This window comes from Procambarus clarkii, chromosome 48, assembly GCF_040958095.1.
Source record: "Procambarus clarkii isolate CNS0578487 chromosome 48, FALCON_Pclarkii_2.0, whole genome shotgun sequence".
Lineage (NCBI taxonomy): Eukaryota > Metazoa > Arthropoda > Malacostraca > Decapoda > Cambaridae > Procambarus > Procambarus clarkii.
Window position 1 is genome coordinate 5,836,136 of NC_091197.1, and position 25,065 is coordinate 5,861,200.

The 25,065-nt window shown below is 38.4% G+C and overlaps 1 protein-coding gene across 1 annotated transcript in view; it reads right to left on the reverse strand.

The window, feature by feature from the left end:
• LOC123764715 (E3 ubiquitin-protein ligase-like protein poe) overlaps positions 1 to 25,065 on the reverse strand; it is a 134,778-nt gene that overhangs the window by 82,216 nt on the left and 27,497 nt on the right. Inside the window, 20 exon segments of the mRNA XM_045752768.2 lie at positions 553 to 687; positions 2,609 to 2,854; positions 3,202 to 3,570; positions 3,896 to 4,071; positions 5,733 to 5,787; positions 5,951 to 6,088; positions 7,200 to 7,418; positions 7,638 to 7,778; positions 8,393 to 8,486; positions 10,574 to 10,755; positions 11,105 to 11,316; positions 11,749 to 11,954; positions 12,335 to 12,571; positions 13,191 to 13,351; positions 15,694 to 15,922; positions 16,986 to 17,233; positions 17,746 to 17,877; positions 19,140 to 19,460; positions 19,931 to 20,155; positions 20,344 to 20,570. Coding sequence (XP_045608724.1) covers positions 553 to 687; positions 2,609 to 2,854; positions 3,202 to 3,570; positions 3,896 to 4,071; positions 5,733 to 5,787; positions 5,951 to 6,088; positions 7,200 to 7,418; positions 7,638 to 7,778; positions 8,393 to 8,486; positions 10,574 to 10,755; positions 11,105 to 11,316; positions 11,749 to 11,954; positions 12,335 to 12,571; positions 13,191 to 13,351; positions 15,694 to 15,922; positions 16,986 to 17,233; positions 17,746 to 17,877; positions 19,140 to 19,460; positions 19,931 to 20,155; positions 20,344 to 20,570 — 3,953 coding nt within the window.

The following is a 25,065-nucleotide window of genomic DNA, read 5'->3' on the forward strand; positions in this document are numbered from 1 at the left end:
TACACTTTAAACAATCAGGGTATCCCATGTCTAAAGTTACCTGGTAGTTTGTTCCACAAATCAATGCTTCTCTTACCAAACCAGTATTTACCCAGGCCATTCCTAACTCAAAACTTTACCAATTTATATACATTGTCTCATGTTCTATTTTATGTTTATACATTTAACACCCTATTAATATTCCCCTTGTTATGCCCATTCATCTCCTTAACACTTCAATCATGTCCCCCCCTAACATTGCCTTTCTAGATAGTGTAAATTAAGCTTTTTTAATCTCTTGTTATGACCCCACCAATCATGACCCCATCCCCCCCCCCCCCCAAGACTTTTTTTTTTTGCTATCAACCTTTGCAATTTCATCATCTTGCAGCCAATATCATTATTAAACACAATCTGCAGGAAAAAATAAAGATATCCCCACCAGTAATACCTACCATAGTTATACATAGGAGGCATAGAATTATTAATGAATAGTGTGGTTATTACAAGATTCTTTTACCAAACACTCATGATCATAATTTAATTTAAATACCAAATACTTTAATTACATGCCTTCAGATCTTGGTGCTGGACTTGAAGAACATTTGTAACATAAAATGGGCCATGCTGTGCAGAGCTCTCCTCACTCAACACTTGTGTATAGATGTAACCTGAAGATGCCATAGCCACCAGGTAACACCCATCATCCTGCCAACATCAAGAATATTAAAGACAAAATAAATACACAAAGCTAAAATTTATAATGACAATCTCTGCTCAACATGCTTGCATTTTGTGCAACTTGCTAGAAATGTGTATTTGAAGGTCTAAAATGACCTTTATTCATCTCATGGTCAGGTCTAGTCAGACTGGTCTACGGGGACGGTGATATTCAGAACCAACATCAGGCAGACAACAGGTAAAATTACCAGACATTATTTAACACTCTGCGCTCTGGGCGAGCGAGTGCCACACTATCCCAGGTGGGTCCGGGCATTCCGCGGGAGCGCGGGATAATTATGAAAAGTGTATACTCTTTTTCAACTTTTGTCACCTCAATTCTTGTCCTAGGTTTTTCAATTTGGTATCAATGTGTTTGCAACAGAATTCTCTACAGGACTAAATGCATATAAACTCCAAAAGCCCAGCTTACCGCCCGCAGCAAACAGAGAAAGTGAGAGCAAGTAAGAGCAATAAAATGTGTACACTCTTCACTTTAGTCACCTCAATTCTCGTCCTAGGTCTTTATTTTGGTATCAATGTGGTTGCAATAGAATTCCCTACAGGAGTATATGCATATAATGTCAAAAACCACGGCACGCCCCTCCCGCAGCCGCTAACAAGATGAAAGTGGGCCAAGGTTACCAGAAAGAATGTGCTGCGCCACCCCAAGGTGCCTCTCATTACATTAGAGCGCGGTAATACTGAAAAGTGTATACTCTTTTCAACTTTTGTCATCTCAATTCTCGTCCTAGGTTTTTCAATTTGGTATCAATGTGTCCGCAATAGAATTCTCTACAGGACTAAACGCATATAAAGCCCAAAAGCCAGCGAGAAAGTGAGAGCGTGTTACCCAGGAGCGCGCAAGAGCAATAAAACATGTACACACTACACTTGGGACATCTCAATTCTTGTCCAAGGTCTTTCATTTTGGTATCTTTGTGTTCGCAATAGAATTCCCTAAAAGAGTATATGTAAATATAAAGTCCAAAAGCCCTGTGTACCACCCACAGCAAACAGAGAAACTGATGGAGCGTTACCCCAGCGAGTGCTCATCAAGAGCAGTAAAATGGGTATACTATTTTCAATTTTGTTACCTCAATTCTGGTCCTAGGTCTTTCATTTGGTATCAATGTATTGGCAATGAAATTCCCTACAGGAGTATATGCATATAATGTCCAAAACCGCAGTGCGCCCCTCCCGCAGCCGCCGCCAATTTAGCACGCAATACTGTGTCGTTACCGGACTAAAGCGTTAAGTTTAGTTCAAACATCCTTCACCATGCCTTGCTTATTTACCTTTACTGTACTTATTTCTTTTTTTCCCCATGTATTTCTTCTGTCTGGTTTGAAAAATTCTCAAACTCTTATCCATCACTATTGTACAATGAGCTTCATGGTTGTTCTTAACTGCCCTCCGTCATTTCTGCCCTCATCCTCTACTTCTATTCTTGTCGGCTCTTAACTTGACCGCCTTTGTTTCTTTCTCATCTTTAAATTCTATCTTTTTATCTCTCCATTTTCTGTAATATCCACAGCTGTGCACACTACTATGTCCCTACAATTTTGCACCAGATATTAACTAGGCCCCCTAATACTAACACTATGCATCTTCCATCAGAGTGTGGGGCATGGCAGCTTCACCTCAAACAAAAGGTGAATATAGTTAGCAAAAAAAATCTGTGTATAAAATATTGAAGAAGGGAAAACTGTGCATACTGTGACAGTTCACGTCAACCTGTCTGTAGCCTAATTCTAGCCAGTAAGTACATAAATTTTACTACTAAATTTTCAGATACATTTGTCTACATATTTAAATACAACTGACTTCATAAAACTGGAGTAACTATAGGACCCCCTCTAAAGAAGTGAGAAACAGGTTAATTATAATGAATACTTGCTTTTTTTACCTGAGCGCACACAAAGCAGGCATCCTTTATCTTTCCAGAGGGAAGCAGGAAAAAGTACTGAGGAGAGAGGGAGTCAATACTAAGGTCATAGATTTTGACAAACTCTGCAGTTACAAGTGCCAATTGGGTCTGCTGGCCAGGAAGCCACACGGCTCTTATAATGTAGTTTCCAGACTCCAGCTGAGGATGTAGTACCAGGTGGTCCGAAACACTGCCTGCACTTGCAAATGTTAGAACATGACAATCCTGTATCAAAGCAACAAAAAATTAACATTTTTAAGTACAGTACCAGTAACTACAATCAGTGTATGGTCTGCATTATATAACATTAGATACAAGGTTATAAAATATAAAACCGGCTTACTGACAACAAACAAAACATTAATGGCAACACTAATCCCACAATATAAACTGGTTAAATGACAACATTTTGGCCCAGTCTCAACTTTATAATGATTAGGTTGATAATGGTCCACATTAAATTGAAATCAAAATTTTCCATTTTTGTAGCTCAAATACACTACTCAGTGTATAGGCCACATTTCTGTGACTTATTCTTCACAACAATAAAAACATTATAATGTGTCATTTACCTTAAGCCCACAGACAGCAAGATAATCATCATTGGCTGGATTTGCAGTGATGGAGAGAACAGTAAATGGGACTGGTGCAGAAGATAGTCTAGTCAGCGTAAGTTTTCTCTTGGCAGAATCATGCTGTTTCAACAGGGAAGAAAGCTGCAGGACTGTGATCTTTCCCTTTTCATGAGACACTGCCAGATGCTGCCTTTTGCCACCTGGGGAGGCCAAGCAGCACATGGCCACTCGTCTGATCATGTGAGCAGACACAAGCTGTCTGATTGTTTGCCCCTGTTCCCCAGAATAATTAAGTCGGACATTTTCAAAAGCTCCTTCTTGAGATCCCAATGTAGCCACCATTAGTTGCTCTGATGGCTCCACTATCTGTAATATATACAAATACCAGTTACAACATCCTAAACTAAGAGAAACAACAAAATTAGGTCAACAAAATCACATAGGATAAGAAGAGTAAAATATTTTAACGAGAAATGTAACTTCTCTTTAGTTTGTGCAGTAGATTTGACTGAGCACAATACTGTAGTGTTATGGAAGATAGTATTGAAAGAGGAATGGATAATGTCTTACAAAGTGGAAAAATGGGTGGAAATTTGGCCTGTGTTGGCACTGCTGCCCATTTTGAGTGAATATTCAAGAACAATTATTACAGATTCTAATTCTGTTAACTTGAAAATGCTTCATGGCATACCTTGGAGTTGGTGTGTACTTGGTGAAGGGCTGCCAGTGCGCGTTGATAGGAACCAACCGAGCTGGAATCACTGACACTGGCCTGGATGGTAGGCATCAAGTCTGATAACAAGTCCAGAACAGTAGCAGCCACTTCACTACTGCTCACTTCACCCACCAATAAATCCCGCACATTCTCTGAGGATCACAAAAGTTAAGAGCAACATCTCATTTTAAGACTCTTATGAACACAGAAACTAGATGTGAAGGGGGTGGATACCAAAATGATGACAAAATTGAGGTTTAAAACATTACACCACGTCAACACATAATTAACACTTTCGTGTTCCCGGCGTGCGCATCCCAGCCTACCCCAACGTGGGCCGAGTGTTTCGTGTGAGCGCGTGGCCACACTAAAATGTGTATACTCTTCAGATTTCCCCACCTCAATTTTCGTTGTACGTCACTCATTTTGGTATCAAATTCTTTGCAATAGAATTACCTACAGGGGTATATGTATACAAGGTCAAGAAGCCAGGCATGCCACCCATAGCAAACCCTAAAATTGGTCGTGAGTTACCCACTGAAAAATTGGCCGTGAGTTACAGCACTGAAATGTGTATACAGTACTCTTCAGTTTTCAACCGTAAATTTTCGTGTTACAGTGTACATCTTTCATTTTGGTATCAATTTGTTCGCAATAGATTTCCCTACAAGGGTATATGCATACAAGGTCCTAAAACCCCCCTCCCTGGCAGCAAAGCTGGAAGTCGGCCAAGCGTTACCCGTGAGCGTGCCTGATAGGGGCCTGACAGCCGAGTGGAAGGGGCCTGATAGCGCTCTTGAATTTGAATCCTAGGGTCCGAGGTTCTATTGCCGGTAATGGCAGAAACAAAATGGGCACAGTTTCCTTCACCCTGATGCCCCTGTTACCTAGCAGTAAATAGGTACCTGGGAGTTGGACAGCTGATACGGGCTGCTTCCTGGGGAGGGGGGTTGTGTGGAGGAAAAAAAAAAATAGTAACAGTCGATTGATTGACAGTTAAGAGACAGGCCAAAAGAGCAGAGCTCAACCCCCACAAGCACAACTACGTGAATACACCTGCACACAAATGTGTATACTCTTTTTAATTTGATAACATCAATTTTAATGTTACATCATTCATTTTGGTATCAAATTGTTTGCAATAGAATTACTGTACCTACAGGGGTATATGCATACAAGGTCATAAAGCCCAGTGTGCCACCCGCAGCAAACCCAAAAATCAGCCGAGCATTAATCGTGAGCGAGCACACATCCACACACCAACACCTGCACTAAAATGTGTGTACTTTTTTCAGTTTTCTCACCTCAATTTTCATGCTACATCATTCATTCTGGTATCAAATTGTTCGTAATCAAAAGGCACGCATTTTAAAGTTAGTCCTATAAGGATCGGGGAATTTTTTTTAACATTTTAATTTTAGAAGCAACATGCGTCCCCATCGGACATCTGTAAAGCTATTAATGGACGCAGATTCAGTCCCCCTGCAGACAAAAGTGTTAACTAATGGACTAATTAACTAATTTAACTAATTTCTTAAAGGTTTAAATTTCCTAAGAACCCTGTAGGTTTGAGACATGTGGAAACATTCAACTTTTGAAAACAACTTATCACAAGATTAGGATGACGAGACAATTAGAAGTAAAACTAACAAGTTAATCATACGTTGTAGATATTTGCACAACTTTGGCATTCTATATCAACAGATTCTGAATATATTCCCCACCTCAAAATCCCTCTAGACATGCAGCTCATATAACATTAATCTGACACATCTAGTATTTTAATGCTATACTATTTAATCTTAATACTTACCAAGTTTCTTGGCTAGAGCCTGTCTCTGCTTGTATGTATCATCACGATGCTTATCCTGAAAATAAAACCACTGTATTAAGCCAAAACTGATAGAGATCAAATGTATAAACAGCACATAGAATGTAAGTAACATATTAAAGATCAGTAAGCTTACTCTATACTGCTAACATAACTTTCAGATATGCAGAAACAAGATCAACAGTTTTCAAAGTACTTACCGATTGAGTGCCTTGTGAGGGCGAAGATGGGCGTCGTCGGAGAGATGACGGCAGGAGGGGCTCCACCCCAAAGGCAGCTGGCCCACTTGAAGATCCAACACCATCCTCATATGATGCAGGGCTTCGTTTAACAAGAGCCTGACATATAAAAAGAACACTAATTGCCAAATCATCATCATCTATATATCATGAAATTATGGAAATACAATTTTAAAGAAACTCACCAGCAGTGCCAACATTGACAATGTTGTATACAGTAGTAGCAGCAAGCTAGTAACAACCGAGGCACAGCTCTAGTGGTTTAACAAGACTCCCAACGTCATTAAATGCTTACCTAATATTTCTAGGGATTACAGCTCTCATCACCTGATCAGACTACTAACATCACAAAGTAATGACTCCATGATCTTTGCACTTACAACTTGGTCACACAGATTTGAAGACAATCTACAGTATTATTTTTAATTATTACTATTTCTGTGTTTGTTATACATCATTGTAACCAGGCTGCAAGACCAATGATCTTGGGCCAATCAATATGCCGAGTGAAACATTGAAAAAAATTTCAGTTAGCAGTCGGCACCATTCTGATGCATGTTGCTCATACCAAAACAGGACACTTAAGATATTAGAGAAACAACTCTAGAGTGGATGGTATCAGGATTGTAAACCTACACCCAGGAAGAGTGAAAAGGAAGCAAACCCAAATCTTCATCTCCTTACAAGAGAAACGCACATCTATTGCCCCACTAAAGAGCAGGAACAGCCAAGTACCAGAAAGAAGGGTAAATTATACTGGTATCTCCCAAATCCAAACAACCCTGGAATGGATCCCCTCAATTTAACAAATTCGGACACCATATCTTCCTACCAAATATCAAATTTTTCAGAGAAAGTCCACATTCCTGAGGGGGGGGGGGGGGCTCCCCTGTGAAATCTGTATTAGGGAAAGAAATTCCCTTTATGCCATATTGTCTTGATACAGTGCTATTATTTTATGCTTACACACAAAGAACCTGACTATGATGCTTCTACAAGGAGAACACGACTAAAAAATAGGAAACAGGATGAATAATAATATTAAAGTATTATTATTAAAAAATTCTAGTGCCAAGATAAAGTATTTCTTAAAGATTGAAAATCACTGTCCAAGTTTATCGCAATGTTAAAATTTGCTTCGAGTGCTCACAGGGGGGAATGTAATTCAGTTATTAAAAATGCTGTCGGACAGACAACTTTCTTAACTTACTTGGCATGAACCATCTTCTTTAGCTCCACAGTCACAAAAGAAAGCTCCATATTTTGCGTATGTTACGTCATGACCACGGTGACACACGCGTGCACAGACAGTACACACACCAACACCATCAACCATACGGCAGGTGTGACAATGGTACCAGTGCTGGTGCATAAATTCCTTTTGGGTCAACGTAAACGTGCACAGCTTATTGCACATGCTATCTTCATCCTGATGCAAGTACAAAAATTTTTAATGTATCTGAATTGCTCACTATGTTTATTTAAATTCATAAAAAATTACATGTCATTAGAATTACAAATTACTCTAAATTAAGAAAAAAAAATCCTTTTCCCAGTACCAAGTATGAAAAACTAAATATACACAAAACATGTGGGGACTACACTATCACTTAAATGGTATAACATACCGATTTATCACAACACTTACCGAGTCTTCGCCAGCACTATCATCATCCTCTTGTGTAAGATCATCCACCCAGTCAGAATCTGTATCAGCTGTTAGATCCAGCTCGTATGGAGGCGAAGTCATTCCACTTCGGTATGCAACAGCCCAACGCTCACTGTTAACCTGAGAGGATTCATGGATAAACTGAATTGTTAAATCATATATTTGTCAAGACAAATTTCAATATTATTGATAATGGCATAAGTGTTAACACGCTTGCAGCTTGTGAAAATCAAAATTAAGAAAACTCAAAGACACACTAAAACAAATATTCAGCCAGTCAAATTGACACAATTCAATGATTATTCTGAGATTCTTTACAAATGATTTACTGTTGGATTTGTTATATATAACCAAAAGACAAATAATAGGTCTACCAGTGTATTCCTGTAACATACCACTCAAAACATTCCATAAATTGACAATCATCTAAATTGTTAACATTCTTATGTTCATATAACAGGGTAATAAGAATAGTAATAAGTGATTTCCAGGTAGATAAATGGACACAATTATAAGACAACAATCGGCAGCACAACTCATGCTAAAATGACATCAAAACAAGTTCATATTTACTTTAATAATTTAAAATGTAAACACTCATCACACATGATTAGCAACATACTATTGTGTATGATTAAATTGTTTAAAAGTGAAAATACAATAATCCACATTTAAGGCATTATGAAATTTACACACCATAAACAATAGGCATTCAGATGAACTCTAGTGTTTACCTTAAGGGCTGCCACAACATCACTAACGTAAGACAGTAGATGACACATTGCCTCCAGTAGTCCTTTGTCACTTTCCCCTTCTAAGTGTTGCTTGCTGTGGGATAAGAAATTACTATAATGATTGCACACTTGAAAACTAATAAAATAATTGCAAGAACAACTTTCATTTTCACACAAATATGTAAAGTTAGAAAATATGATCAAAACTATTGGTTTCATTACAACTCTGCAGTTGACAGAGCCATCACATGGTATAGGAGAGAAGGCACCATCATCCTAACAGACAGACATCTTTTAAACTGGTGTAACTCTGCCAGTTACCGACGTATTATTGATTTGCATTGTACATAAAATTGATACATGAAAATGTTTTGTCCATTTGTTTAAAAAAAAATCCAATAATTTAAACTATGATTGGTACATTTGCCAATTATATACTTTTGTGCTTATAATTTTAATACATGAATAAACTTTTACCAAGATAGTCTAGTCCATTCTAGCTACATTTCAATTTGGTTTGCTTAACTATGAAATCCACTAATCAAAAATCAATTTATTTAAGTTTCAGTTGTCAATTGTTGACTACTAGAAGCAGAAAATTTGCAAAGCCTTTTATCAGTAACTGTTAATTTGTGGATGGGGCCAAACAGTGGTTCCCTACAGCCACACTAAGATAACTTCACACACCTGTAAGTCACATTAGCCCTTCAGAGTCCTGAAATGCCTACCAGAGACCCTGAAGCCAAAACCTGCCCCCCCCCCCCCCCACCTCCCCTCACAGAGCAGCAAGGAGCAGAGGACTCAACATCACCCACACAAGAAACAAAACCCAAAAAGTTAAAGCAAAAGTGCAGCAATCTAGTAGTTAGGCCTCACACTCCTTGATGATGACTGACCACCAGCAGGTGGCAGCATCACATAAGCTGCCGGCTTGCGTTGCCAACAATCTTCAGTCCTTCACCTGACATTAGCTCTTAAGTGTCCCATATTTTCTAGAAAAGTAATTAGCCATTATTTGGACTATCCTGTGGTGGTCTATTTGCTCTTGTATCATCATTATTTAGTATCCACGGTCAGATAAGAGATTCAGCCAATCGGGAAGAGATTCTGCTATTCTTGAAAATACACGGAACACACCACCATGGAAGCCGCTAACACTGTTCATCTATGGTACCTGTATCCGATGCTTCATCACTGAACCAAGAAAACGATTCATCTGTGTATCATCTATAAAAAGTGGATATGGCAAGGGTGGCACTCGGAGCTACAACTGGATACGCTTGCTACATCATCCTCATCGGTGCTGTATCACTTGCATCCGACCTTTGTGTTAGGTCCTTATTGTGTCTAGCTTGATCAGTATCATGACTCGTTGTGTTCTATGAAATTCAAGGTCTGAATTTCACCGAGAGCGATCTTTCAACACCGCGCCGGACAGGTGTTTGGGAGCCAGAGGCGCATCCGCCATCAATGGTTGCTCACTCGGTACTAATCAGCCAGCAACCCAAGGGCATTCTGGGAATTTTTTCCAAGATGGTTGCCTCTCAATAGAGGTCCCAAGAGTTCATTTCGTACACAACCTACTGCACACACATTTTGAATGGGTACGAAATATTCAAAAGGGGTTTTCTCGGTTGGCACAGCACAGTGGTTAAACCTGTTAAACCTTGTAATTTTCTACTTCTCAATCAAAAACTTCAATGATATCAGCTTGTAGGTTTTCAATTTGTTTTACACAAATATTTTTCATGCTGATTTTTGCAGTGTCAGAAAATGACATGAATCTAACTTTTATTTTTTTCTACATCTGATATGAGAATAAGATAAAAGCTAATGGTGCAAAGACTGTGCCCCGAAGTACAGAGCTTTTCAATGTACTTGTACTTCTGGTCCCCAATAGAGTTTTAAGAATTTGCTAGGGTCGATGCGACTTACAGGTGTTTGATCCGAACATGCCATGGTTACCTAGGAACAAGCTAGCGAGCATGAGGGATGGTCGATACTCGTTTTTGGCCAGAGAGAAAAGTCCCTCCAAAGATTACCAATGCCAAGCATTACATAAAAATAGGATAGATACAAAAACTAAGCATTGATGCAAGTCATCACACAAAACTAAGAATAACACAAATCATTTGCAAATTAAGTTTAGGTAAGAAACCAACTAGGAGAGCGAGCACTTACCACTGAGTAACCCACTGAGTAGCAGCCCTGAAGAGTGTGACATGGCCCGTCCCTGACCCAGCACTTGCTAGTGACGACATCACTGACAGCAGATGGGTCATGCTAGCCAAGCCCTCGCTCCCACCACTAACTAGAGATGATCCTAGTGGAACTAGGGACCTCAACAGACCATGTGCAACCTCCTGTTAATTTAAAAATGTCAAGTAAAATACACAAGGCATTGCAGACATTATATTACCAACTAAACCATTTTAATCAAGCCTTTTCTATACTTAAAACAGAAGCACTGGTATACTACTGTACAGTACTACACTTTCAATATTTAATATTTTAATATAAATTAGGCTCTTAGCAGTTGCAAGTTTGATTAGTCAATCCTATCATACATCTACTCACAGATCAGGACCTCCCAGATAGTGAGGAAGGTACAGCTCTCTCAACTGGCTAGATATTATATGGTATATATTCACATTTTTAATCAAATGTTAGTGTCTTAGCAATTTACACCAATATTTATCTACAATGCTGTACCTCTGCATTCTGTGTATCTTGAGTAATGATATAAGCTGTAAGCGTTCTCAACAACTGCCAGCTGTTTGGTGATGCTTCAGCATCATTGCTTGGTGTAGAAGTCAACAGATGTGTTGAGAGCCATCCTTGAAGTATCCCAGACTCCAGCCATGACCCCACGGAAATTCGACTACACACCGAAGCCAAGGTGTGATCAGTTGGGGTTTTCTCAGCTGTATGAAAGAAAAACAAAACATCCTTATTTAGCATTTGCAGACTTCTCATGCATGACAATACAACTTATCTACACACTTTCTCCCAGAACTGTATTATGTACATACATGAAAATTAATGTACTCCACATATGCCATGCACTAATACTAAAGTTCACTGCCATTATGAGCCATGAATACTTTCAGTGTAGTATTAAGGAATGCGAAACGGAGAAAACCCTAGGCAGCTCCGTTGCACTGGCCTGTTATCGCCTCCACTCCCTATACTATGTGCAATTACTCACAAAATTCAAACAAATAATTGGTTCTTACAGAGTTATACAAAATCAAGAATAGTACTGTATATGTTTGTAAAATTCTGTAAATTCTTCTACCTACCATACTCAGGACATAGGAAGATGAGAGAATTTATAGCAGCTGCCAAATACTCACCAAGCTGGAATAGTCTAATGAAGAACTTGATAATGTGAGTTGGGAGACTTGAAGATTTTACATCTCCACCAATAGGTGGACTGAGAAGAACCGATGCAAAGTGGGACTCGGCAAGAAACTTGTCGAGCGCCAATTTCCCTGTAGGTACCTCTAACAGTTCTTCAAGGAAGTTTGTGCATCCCTCTAAAATCTGCTCATCCACAACTCTACAAAAGCATATAAAATGTGAAGATTAGTCAAAACTAAAATAAAACAAATTGCATTAAATTTGTGAACATTAGTCATCAATAAGAAAGGTCACCATACTAACAGTACTGCCATCTATTTCAGAGTTCTTGTTCTTCCATTATACTGTACTCTGGGGTGGGCAGAAAACAAGATTGGGGGCAGTTCCAGGTTCTCTAAATAGAAATCAGCACGGATTTTCCTTTCCTCGTCTTATAATCGAGACTAAATACTGCCATTTAACTTTTTTATATACTATTGGAGGTTTATTAAACTTTTCATTGTCTTTCTGCAGAAAGCTGGACAGTTATATAGTCATAATATGAAGTTATGAAAAAGAACACACTGGCCTTCAACTCACCCGTCACAAGTTGCGGCAGACTGCAGGAGCGACTCGACGTGTGTTAGCAAATGGGAATATAGAGCGAGATGGAAAGGATCTGGCGAAGTCGAGGAGTCGCCACCTTCCTGAGCAGGTAGGAGGCGATCAAGTGCACCAGACACACACTCGGAGACATGGTCACATGTGGCATCAACAGCCAGGCTCACGAGGGTACTTGTCAGGAGGCCTCCTGTCTTATCATCATCACTACACCACCTGCACAAATTCAGTATTGCATTTAATATGCAGAGATGAAGCAAGGGAAAGCATGAAAGTGGAAGACAAGTATTTAAGCAAGGAAAAAAATAGTTGAGTGGAGAGAGAGAAAGATAGTAAGAAAGAAAAAAAAAAGTGTAGAAAAGGGGTGGAAAGAGAAGACTTCAGTATACATATACACTTCAGTAGTATATGGAAAAAACAATTAACAGACTTCAGAAAAACTTAGTCTATTGAATACCGTTTTTTTTTAACAGTAATCTATTGGGAATGGGAATACTAAACCTTTATCTCTACACTGCTGGAAATTAAATCTAGAAGGCAAAAGACTCTCCCCCCCCATTCAATTCACTTCAGTTTTCTCTTGATGGCATGAATGTTGAATCAAAGACCTTTTCCAGGTAAAAAGCATGATGCCACATACAGTATACAAGTTTATGCGAGTGAATGGAAATGTTCAACGTTTGATTTAATGCAGGAAGGAGTTGGCTTTGATTTACATGTGTAGTCAAGAGAAGTTACCCCATTACACTATTCAACAGACATAACACTAAAAGGGTTAATCACATATCACAGTAATAAAGTAATTTAAAGTTGTCACCTATGATGTGTAACATACCCTGCCAGATCTGTTGCAAATGTGACAAGGGTATGCATGACGTGCTTTAGTGCCAAGTTGATGGTGAAGGTTGGCTGAGCAGACAGAGTCGACACGTGTCCCATTATAACGCCAGATACGTAAGTCTCTCCTGGCAGCACATCTCCACTCATGCTGTTACGCTGAAAATAAATTATACAGTAGAGTATAACAAACACAGCTGATGCCAGTTAATTATGCATCTATAGTTCACCAAACTACTTTAAATATGACTAATAGGGTTATACCAAAATATTTTTGATTAACCAAATTATTCAATTATTCAAAAGCCCAAGATATTTTGTATCTACCTACAAATTAAACAAAATTATTTATAGCATTTACACACATTATTTATATACCGTATATCATGTGTTTTTTGTGATAATTCTTGCATATACAGTACCTATATACAGTATTATGCCTACCTACATGTATATTTCTACTTGAGTACATAACCATCTTGCTCTTCCATGGCCTCTCTTAAGATCTTTGTGAATCACACATGCATGCCCTGTAGCTCGCCTTTCATTGACAAGGAAAGGCGAGCATCCTGTATTCAGGACAGACCGAAACATCAATGTCTATTCGTCTTCTGGCGTATAGTTTGGTCATTACCTCGCCTATTAATTTCCCTTTTGTCTACAAGTGTGTGTATCTTTATAATGTGGAGCTATCAATGTCAGTCTCTGGTATCAGCGGCTTAAAGAGAAAATCTATATACCAGCATCCGTTAATTTTAAGACAAGGAAGCAGTTGCTAAAACTTCAGGGAAGAGCAATTTACAATAAGATAAAATCCCACACATATATTTGTGAAAATTATGTAAGGAATTTACAGTCTTTCACATTCTCCCAAGTGCTTCATCAAGGTTCAAGTGTGTGATTAGGACGAGACTTTCATCTGTCTAATGAGGCTGCTATCCTGGCTGCTATCATTCAATGGACAAATGAAAGCAGGCCCATTAGCTTCCTTCCTTCGGGAATGGAGAGGGTTACGAGGGATAGCATCTAGATGAACACCTATTAATAACTCCAGTTCCCAAAAATAGCAGGATAACAGAAAGGACACATGACCATATACTGTATTTCTATAGATAACATTACCGAAGATACATCGGCAGTCGGGAATAAAGGCGACAGGGTCAGGCAGTCGGGAAGGACAAGAGGACTGGACCCAGGATCACGGCCTCATTTTTTGTCGAGATGTAAGTCTCGTCCTAATCACACACTCAGACCATGACATAGCACTCGGGAGAATGTGAAAGACTGTAAATTCCCTACATAAATTTCACAAATACACGTGTGGGTTTTTATCCTACGTTATGATTGTGAAAGACATTGCAAACACAATGTAAATAACGCCAACTTCACAGATCAATCTCTTCTTAATTCAAAGACTTGAGGTTGCACACTACACAATCACATCTATATAACCTTAAACAAGGCGAGTTTCAAGGAGGTTGCTGCTGCCTCTTAACTATTGGACACTTAAAAAAACCAGTGTTGAATGTAATGAAACGCCATTTACTGGGCGAGCCCCGGAGACTCCCTGGCAACCCTCCCTCCCACCGGTTGGCGGTTTTTTCGCATTGGTTGAAGTTTAACTTCCAAAGCGATGCTAGGCAGCCGTGGTTCAGGGTCCCCCCCCCAACCTTTCCCTCTCGGGGTGGGGAGGGCTGTGCGGACAATTGGCACGGCAGTAAAGTGTGATGTTTGCTCGTTTCCTTGGGATTGTAGGGAGTTTATACCTCTCTGTCTGGTTTTCTGTTTTAGTTTTTTACCATGTGGGGTTTGTTTTGTTATGCCTATCTTTCTGGGTGCCTAACCCCAGCCGATGGCAGATAAGGAAAACCCCAACCACAAGGAGGTTTTCCAGGGCCATTGCTTCCTGAAACCTCTCTGAAGGGACCAGGTTCTGGCGCTGGTCTCTGGTAGATCTGAACTCCTTAGCTAATGTTCAAGTCTAATATAACATACATTAGCCCGATAAGCTCCAGGGAGCCATAGGGGCTCCCCACAGAAATGGCCCTCGATGCAACTTCAATCCCAGTACTTCTCCCTCTCCTTTCCTGTTCTATTCTATTTTCTCCCCTTGGCAGCCCCTCAGAACCACTATATCACCTACAACAATTATAGTGATTTAGCCTTTCCAAGGAGCTAACAAATGACCAGAGTACAGAGAAATGACAGGAGGGAGAGAGAGAGAGTAGCACTGCTATTTAAAATGCCCGTGAAATTTGAGGAAAGATTTGTGGCCAATATGGATAATCCACAGAACTCAAAACATGGCATGGCAAGCACATACGATAAAAGATGAAAAGCAATGCTTGTATACAATATCTTAAGAGGAACAAGTTAATGACCATGTATAGAATACAGTCTTAGAATAGAAAAGTACATGATGATTATACCTTCCCATGTGTACTCAAAATACACAACATTTTATGAACTTAAAAAAAAACAGGCTTCATATTATTCCTTACCCATGCATGAACTGCAGGAAAATCAGTCATGTTATTTGCATTCCAGTTGTCAAGAGCAGTTTTGAGTGGGGCTGGCAGAGCTGCACGGGTAAGGCACGGGGGATGTGGCCCAGCACGAGGAACGTGGCCTCCCGACACAGCTAACACAGAACAATAGGCATCTAAAGCCTCTGGAGAAAGTTTGCTTCCTTCTTCTAGAACACTGTTCATCTGTTGTAGAAGGCTCCATCTGGACACAATGAAAAGGTAACCGAGTGACCGTGCTATTCAACATCAATATAATCGTTAAACCTCTTACAGGTTAAAACAATTTAAGGAAACTAAACTGTCCATTTGTATTGTCTAAAATTAGACTTATTGAGCTTGGACCAAAATTGAATGGCAAAGCTACCTATCATGGAACACTGAACAAGAAAAAAAATGGGAATTTTTATAGAAAAGCAAGAAATTGAGGGGAGGGGGAGGGGAGAGGAGGGAGAGAAGTTGACAAAAAGATTGTCTTCATATTTGACTTAATATAAAAAGTTTGATTTATTAAGAATATTAAAATGCCTATATTATCCACGTCCCATGGACAATCAAAACTAAAGCCAGAAAAGGGCTAATGAACTTACAAATATTTACCAAGGAGACTAATCCCTGAATTTACATGTAATTCATACACTGTCAGAATAAAATAGACAAGGCTTAGATTTTTTAATCAATCTAGCTATAAAAAAAAATCTTTTTACTTTTATAGCAATGAAAGGATTTGCAGTAACCAAAGCCTAGACATGGGGGATTTTTGGCAAACCAAGCCAAAAATTACACTTTAGCATAACTAAGCTTTAAACTGCAAATGGATTTTGCCATAACTACAACCTCCCCTAATTACTCATTACTTCAGTATAAAACAGGTACTGTCACGTGTCTCCTTGGCTTGCTTGTGACCTTAGTTTCCAAATGTGCGCTCTTACTGTAATTCCATCTACACTGTATACTGTAGTCTGATGTCTTTGTTCACCTCTAAGTTCATGTCAGATTATTTGTTATGTCAAGATGTAAGGCACAGTTCCCTTGCCTATACTTGTCACTAATTGCATTCTTACCTATCTGTGCCCTTACAATGGAAGATTTAATTCTTTTGATCTGCTTCGTGGCTATCAGTACTTGGTGAATCCAGCCCTTCTGACATACTAGTATTTTATTGTCTCTTAAAACTGAATAGAGGCAATTTCTATCACCCAAGACACAAATTGTGGTTGATAGAAATCAATTTGAGTTAACATACTGTAGCTCTGGTCTTGTCATACCTTGTTGCACAAGCTAAAGCTTGTATTAAAGTCAAGAGACCAGAAATAGGGAGTTGATCTGCAGATATATCCAAAGCTCGGAGAAGATCAGCACCATCACACGAGCGGAGATCAATATCTCCCTTCTGACAAGCCTCATCTAGAGTAACTTGGAGGCGTACTAACACAGTATCCAACATGTAGAGATCCGAGAATGCTGGAAGTTGCTCCAAGTTCATTAGTGGCACACCCACCATTGCAGTGTAGCCCTGAAGATATTTTAACAAATTAAGTACAGGTATTTGTATTTTTAAATCTTTCTGTCATTATTACACATGCAGAACAAAAAAAATTGACAAGTAGGTTGCATCTTAAATACTTGCTTTACGACAACGATCACCACAAAATTTCAACAAGAATCGACAAAGTTGACAAGGAGGAATTTTTAAAACCTGCAACGTCTAGAACAAGGGGCCATGGACCCAAGCTTAGAAAACAAAGGTGCTGAACAGATTTTCACAAGTTGTTTTTTTTTTTTTTTTGTGAACAAAGTTGTGGACAGTTGGAAAAATTTAAGCAAGATGGTGGATACCAAAAACATAAGCAGATTCAAAATGCCACAACAAAGATCATAGGGAAGACTGGACACTAGTTGATAATGGTCCACGATGGTCCAAAAAGTCATCGTTTCTTCATTTTCAGATGAGCGAGTCGAGTGTTTAAACTGGATACTTTGAGCTTACCCCAAATAATTGCATGCACAGAACTCACTGCAGCTTACCTTGCTTAACAAAGATGTAATTAGATGATTGGCAACTTTTAGGTCATGCTTCAAATTGCACATTGTTTTTGCAACAGATTTCAATAAGGCATCTGCCTTCTGAGTGGTCAAGCTCTGGCGAACGAGTCCATCCTGGAAAAAACACATATACAGTACATATATATATATATTATATCTGAACAAAACATTACAATGGACAAATAAATTTACATTAACTAAGATCAAGATACCAACTAAGCCTAAATCAGCAGCTGCTTGTTTGTCAAAACCATTATGCTTATTCTTTTACTCTCTAGAATTGTGATGCAACACAGGACCCGAGTATAGCAATGACATTACCCTGCAATAAGGTCAACTACCTTCACCACCACCTAGAAAAGACTTCAGTAGATTTTAGTGAGAAGGGATTTGAACCTAAAGAAAAATAATAACATGGTATTTTCTAATTATCTTTATTTACCCTAATGGCATGTTTTTGTGTGTTTTGATTTTTAATTTTTCCCTTCCTTTACCTCTTTCACAACCTCATTTTCTGTCTGGTTACCAGTGACAAAGGAATGAGGATGTAAGATTAATTGAAAATTAAATAATGCCCACTTTCCTTCATATACAGTACCTGTCATTATAATACTTGCAAAAAAATTAAAAAAAATTTTATAAACATTTCATAATATAAAACAGCCTAAGTAACTTTTTACCAGGCCCTAAACATACACTAGAAAGAATATCATGTTCAATACAACCAATACACATAATCACCAATGGAATTTAGTTTTTAATACTTTTTGCTTCACTTTTAATAAATGAACTTTCCTTGTAAACCATAAAAATTAATTAATTAAACAGTTTTTCAAACAGAGAAGGAAAAATATCGAGAATTATAGAATAAAGAGTAACATATATAATTATATATAATGGGTAGAGTAACATAATACGAAATAGAAATGCTCACAATATACAAGATATTAAACATAACTATTAGGTATACTTGCCAAGAAAACATGTTAGGATGTATTTGCAAAATACATCCAAAAATGATCCCCCTATTTTTTCCCCAATATTGATTTGTATCTTTTTTTAACATTTATAATAATGAAAAAAGAACGGTCTTTTAATATTTATCATTAATCATTACAGTACTGTACTGGCAATGTTACCCTAATGTAAACAAGCAAACTTTAAACAAATGTACTGGTATTGATAAGCAAAAACCACCAAGCTTGTAAATTGTTGACACTGCAGGAGTAATGGAACAATGAAGTAGTCACTATATTTACTCCATACTGGAAGTTGTATGGAGCAACTGACATTACCATCTCTACTATGTATTCTTACTTTTAATGACTAGCATTAGAATAAGTAAGTCAATATAAGGTACCAATATTTTATCATACCTTTATCCAGCCATTAAATATCTTGTGTGAAGCACGAGGGCCCCACAGGAGAGCATGCAGCAAATGAGACCCTTCAAGTTTGGTCTCTGTGGCAGCCATAGCCTCCAATGCCGACACAGAAGGTGGCATGGTGAGAAGTAGCCGGTAAGCCAAAGAGAATGCATACTGCACACCACAAAGGCCCAGATAAGTCAACTGTGAATCATTAGTACATCGTAAGCTTGGATCGTTCTGGCAGCCAATTCCCAAGAGGCTGACGAGTGTATCATACAGAGTACTGTACTTGAGTGTGTCTGGAGTGGCCAGGATGAAACTGCATGCCTAGAAAAATCAGATCAATTAATTTCCATGTTTGCATCATAGTATTACATGCAAAACTGCTGCTTTGGCTAACTGAATAAAGTACATTTAATATGCTTAACAGTTTTGTAATATTCAGGATTTTTTTGTTTAAAATTAAATGGAAAAAACTGTAATTTGTCATCACAACTTGGTTCAATTGTAACTGGGGTACTAACGAGACCACCATGAAGTCTGCAAGATTTTGCAATGAAAACTCATCTACATATGTACTGAATTGCCAAGAATCACCAACAGCAATCTCAGAACCTCATTAGGTATTATACAACTACTGAGCTAGTACAGTCTGATCATTAATTTCTGCAAAATATTTGTAATGTAGTGCATTTTCACAACATTGGTAACAATAGTCTGTAGAACTATTCTAAACAAAGCCTTGAGAAATATATCTTCATAAACTTAAAAAATACTGTACTGTATAAGCATCTTACCAGACCATCCAGCTTAGGGGTGTCTTGGGTATTGGTCTCGGCAGGTGTGAGAGTGTAAAACCTTGGTCTTACAGCATAGTCTTCATGAGAATAGTTTTTACGATAGTTATCCTCCAAATCCCGCCACACATGATACATCTTCCCTCCTGCCCCAGCACCGGAATCTTTTCCTGAAGTTTGGGAGTCACACTGGTGAGAAATCGGCTTGAAGAGGTTCCACTGGACCTGTGGGGATTAATTAATCAATCACTGCTGGATGATTCAGTATAACCACCATTTTCAACAATAATACAGTATACTGAAACCACTGGAAAAAAATAAGTATTGTATAAAAATAAAAGCATTGCATCCCTACAACATCCCTACAGTCTCGTGCCTCAATATGAAGGAAAACTAATCAAGTCATAACAAACCTGTTCTATCAAAACTTGCGGGGCTTCATACAAGTTTTTCATGAGGTAATCAAATATGAGTAGGAGGCGAGCCAGGTGAAGAACTTGAGTCTCTCTCATGGGCGTGCTGATCACTGACGATACATTCACTACCGCTGAGGCCACATTCAGTAGCACACTCTTCTTCTGCATTAGTTGTAGTGAATGGAAGAGGAACAATAGTAGCTGAGCATGCTCCACATTCAAGTCTGAAAGATATTTAAAACCTCATCATTTTATACTCATTATACTGCACAGATGTTAAAATGGCAATTTTAAGAAATGCCATAAGCTAGATGAAATATTTGTATATGCTTACTAATATATGTATAGGGGTAGATGTAGAAACCACTGTATCATTGCCTGTCTTATCACACTAGAAGAGCTATTTTCATGATATTCCAACTAAGTTGCAATAAATATTTTTTTACAGTTTCTAGTGGTTTGGGGGTTCACATTGCCTACCCAAATCTCTCTGATCTACTAAATTATCCTCATGCGCATAATGGCCTGGCATTAGCTCGTGTGGCTTGGTTGGAACAGATCACCCCAGACGAGTATCATGCCAGACTTTCTCGCCCTATCATGGCCAAAATGTTTTATACAATTTGTTTTTATTTTTCCAATGATCAGGGGATGCATTTTAACGATATTAGAATTAAAAAAAATATTGTGCACAGCACCGTTGTCTGCTATGAACCCCTAACCACTGTGATGCGCCGTGTTTATTGGGACATTCCCCTTGTGCACCAAAAATCAGGTTTGAATGAGACTTTAATGGCATGGGTCATTCAAGCTCTGTAAGTTGCCACAAATACAGTATATTTTCAATAATTTACTCTATGTATTTCCAATGCAGTTTTATTTTTTTATCATATATGATGCATATTTGTGTCCCTTACACTATGTATACATCAGAACGTTCAAAATGTTCCATGGAACTGTGATACATGTGTCAGTAATGTGTCCACAATAAATGTTTATTGTCGCAATATTACTTGTTAAAAAATTCACTAAAATTACAATATGTACGGTTTCACACATGATTTACACAATGACACACTGTATTACACACACAGTACTTCGGAAGCGAGTGATAATCAACGAAGAAGTCCATGGTACACAGCGCTACTTTGCTCTCTATGTACCAGGTACAAACTGATTTTCTCTTGTATTTTACAAACAGATTTTACAAACACCTTTGGCTTTAGTACCTGTAGTATGATGGTATGTTGCCAAGCTTGTGAAGTGTAAGCTAGTCTTAAAAAAATCGCTTTGTAAGGTATTGTGGAAGAGATTCAGCCATTCTGGAAGAAATTCAGTTATTCTTGAAAAGATCTATGGAAAAGACCACCATGGAAGCCGCTAACACTGTTCATCTATGCTACATGCATCATCACCGAATCCAGAAAACTCTTCATTTATGTATCATCTATAAAAAAAAAATGGAGATAACACGGGTGAGCATGGGTGGCGCTCAGCACCACCCATGCTCACCCTACAACTGGATACACTCGCTGTATTATCCTCATCAGTGCTGTAGCACTTGTATCCGACCCTTGTGTTAGGTCCTTATTATGTATGGACTCATTAATATCGTGACCCTTTTCATAAAAAAGTAAGGTCTGAATTTCACTGACTAAGAGCGATCTTTCAACACCACATCTGACAGGGGATAGGGACCCAGAAGTACATGTGCCACCCTTGGTTGCCCATTCAGAACTGATCTTGCCAGCAATCCTCGAGAAATCTGGTATTTTTGTCAAGATTGCTACCTCTTACTGGAGGTCCTAGGAGTCCATTTTGTACCCAACCTACCGTGAGCGCGTTTCAATAAAGTACGAACCGGTGGGAAGAGGTACAGGTACTGTATCCCCAACTTGACCAGTCCAGCCGAAAGGCATCGACCCCGACGGCCTCGCAGTCTGCGAAGGACGCCACATACACTGGAAGATGCCTTGACCAAGTCGATGTGAAGAGGTCCCACCTCTAGGTACCAGTATATCCAGCAGAGCCAACTGAACGAGTCTGTGTCGACCTGTTTTCCATGGATAGTGGAATGAACCGAGACAGGCCATCCGCCAGGACGTTTGTCACCCCCCACAGAAAAAGTGGTATGTTTGCCACGGAAAAAAAAAGTTTTCTTGGTTGGCACTGTAGTGGACAAACAAGTTTTCTTGGTTGGTGCAGCACAGTTGTTAAAGGGGTGTACATATACAATTGAGGGTGCCGCGTATGATTTAAATGTCCCACGGTTACACGGGGTTCATATCAGCTTACTCAGGGTTCTAGTAAACAGATGCCATTTTTTTCAAAAATCGTTGGTAACATTCCTGGGTGTGAGAGCCTCCGTACTTAGTGAGCCACCAAGGCTGGTGCATGCAGCATGAGCTAACAGCACTGCTGGTTCAGCTTGTGACTACCACAGCATTGCCTAAAAATGTCAAAATATATATATATGTACCTAATTGTTATTATTTAGCAATAATAGTATTACAAAAGACCCCTGACTGATAAAAATGACCAGGATTCTGGCAATAGCAGGATTGTGGTGATAATTAGCACTGCGCATAGTATGGCGGGCGGAGTAATCGGTACGAGGGAGGAAGGTAATGTATGCTGTGTGGCAACCTGCCTGGACTCATTATACCAGCTTAGTGGTTCACTATGGTGAACACAAATGTAGATACTCGTTTATAACATGTGTGTATATAGTGTAATAACAGCAAAAGGATTATGTTGGGAGGAGCCATTTTGGCGAGAGAGGTGGCATTGTCTGCTGGCTGGTTTGTGTGACGTGCTGTGTAGGGTGGCCACTATGCTGTTTGTACACCATACCAGCTTAGTTGTACAGTTATGGTGAACAAAACGTGTAGATAATTATTACACTATATATAATCATTATATATAACAACAGAGTGTATAGTGGGAGGAGGAATTTTGGCGAGGGAGGGATCGTCACCCGACACTGTGTGGCGACCTCTTACTGTCTGGATTCACCATACCAAATTAGTATTTCGTTGTGGTTAACAAAACATGCAGATGCTTATGTATAATGTTTGTATATAGTGTAATAACAGCAAAACTATTTGTTATTGTTTTATGAACATAACTGAATCACTAATACTGTATGCATACCATACTTTTGAGTATAGCGATGGCTCACACATTATATAAATATATCACACTGCACACTATTGAATAATATTACTGAAAAACAAAAAATCGGATACATTTAAATAATTAGGTAATAATATCTTTGTGGCAACTTCCGCTTGACAGTGTGGATGGAGCAGACCATTTCCAACGCTTACTCTCAACGCCTCAAATTTGCCAGACTTCCTTGCCCAACTGTAGCCAAAATGTGTCACCTACGATTTTGTTTTGTCTCAATAGTCAGAACGCAAGTGAACACTTTTATAAGACTACAAGATAATTTGATTTTTTTTATTTCTTGTGTCTGGCAGTGTTGAAGGCTATTAAGGCAAGCTCCCTTTAACCCTTAAACTGCGCATGGCATATATATACGACAGGACCTGATGGTACCACAAGTTAAATTAATTATACTTGTTTTAATGCTTTCAAATTTTTTGTGCATAATCTACTAAGCAAACACTCCAACTTTACCTAAATGATCATCAACATAACTAAAAACAATTAATAATTATAAAATTTAATATTGAAAATTTCAGATTTTCAGATCGGCTACAAAAATGTTAAATATCACCAATTGTTCATAAAGTGTTATTATGCTCTCAGAATAGTATATGATCTTCGTTTTAATAGATTTAGAATATAGATTTTCAGTATAGTTTACTGTAAAAAAAAAATCGTCAATATGGCATTTGAAATATGTACCAAATTCAACCAACCAAATTTATAACTCAAACATTTAGAGTTTATGAAAAATACATTCTTATAGGATCGTAGAACAGACAGCGGCGCACACTATACATAAAACTGTTGAGAATCGGTCAGAAACTGGATTTTTTGAAGCTGACTCAATGTTGAAACTCTAGTTTTAGAGATAATTGAAGTTGAAGTTATCGACAATGTATAAGGTAGTTGTAATTCATTAGTTTACTTGTATGTTTTAATAAACATTGTTTGGCATTCATACTCTAATATATGAAAGTTTTAGGTCAGTATGTGTTGAAATGAAATCTAGGAAAAACAACTCCCCCCCCCCCCCCCCCCACCAAAACAAATAGGGACAATTATAATAATTATAATGATTTAGGGGATATATTTAGGGTATACTTCATATAAGTCAAAAAGTATTAATCTGGTCCCTAATCATCAAAACAATCTAAAGAAACAAGTAAAAAGAGTTTAAAATCTGTGAAAAATAAGCCAAAAATTATTCAGAGTCCCAAGTACTGCCAGTTAACAGATTTATTTGTTGACCAAATTTAATTTTATCTTCACATAATTATGGAAAAGTATGCATTCTCCCAGATGTAGAAGTTACAACAAAATCAAATAAAGAAAAAAAATGTGGACATTGGTGAAAGTAACAGGTATTTCCATTGAACAATGTATTTGTATGATATATAACAAAATAGAGCATAATAACACTCATTATTTGTGTTATTATGTATTACTCAACAATACTATAAAGGCACCAGCTGCATATCCACTTTGTGGACACTTCTAGCTACTATTCTTTGTGCATCGGACAGGTGCTTGTATTTACTTATTATT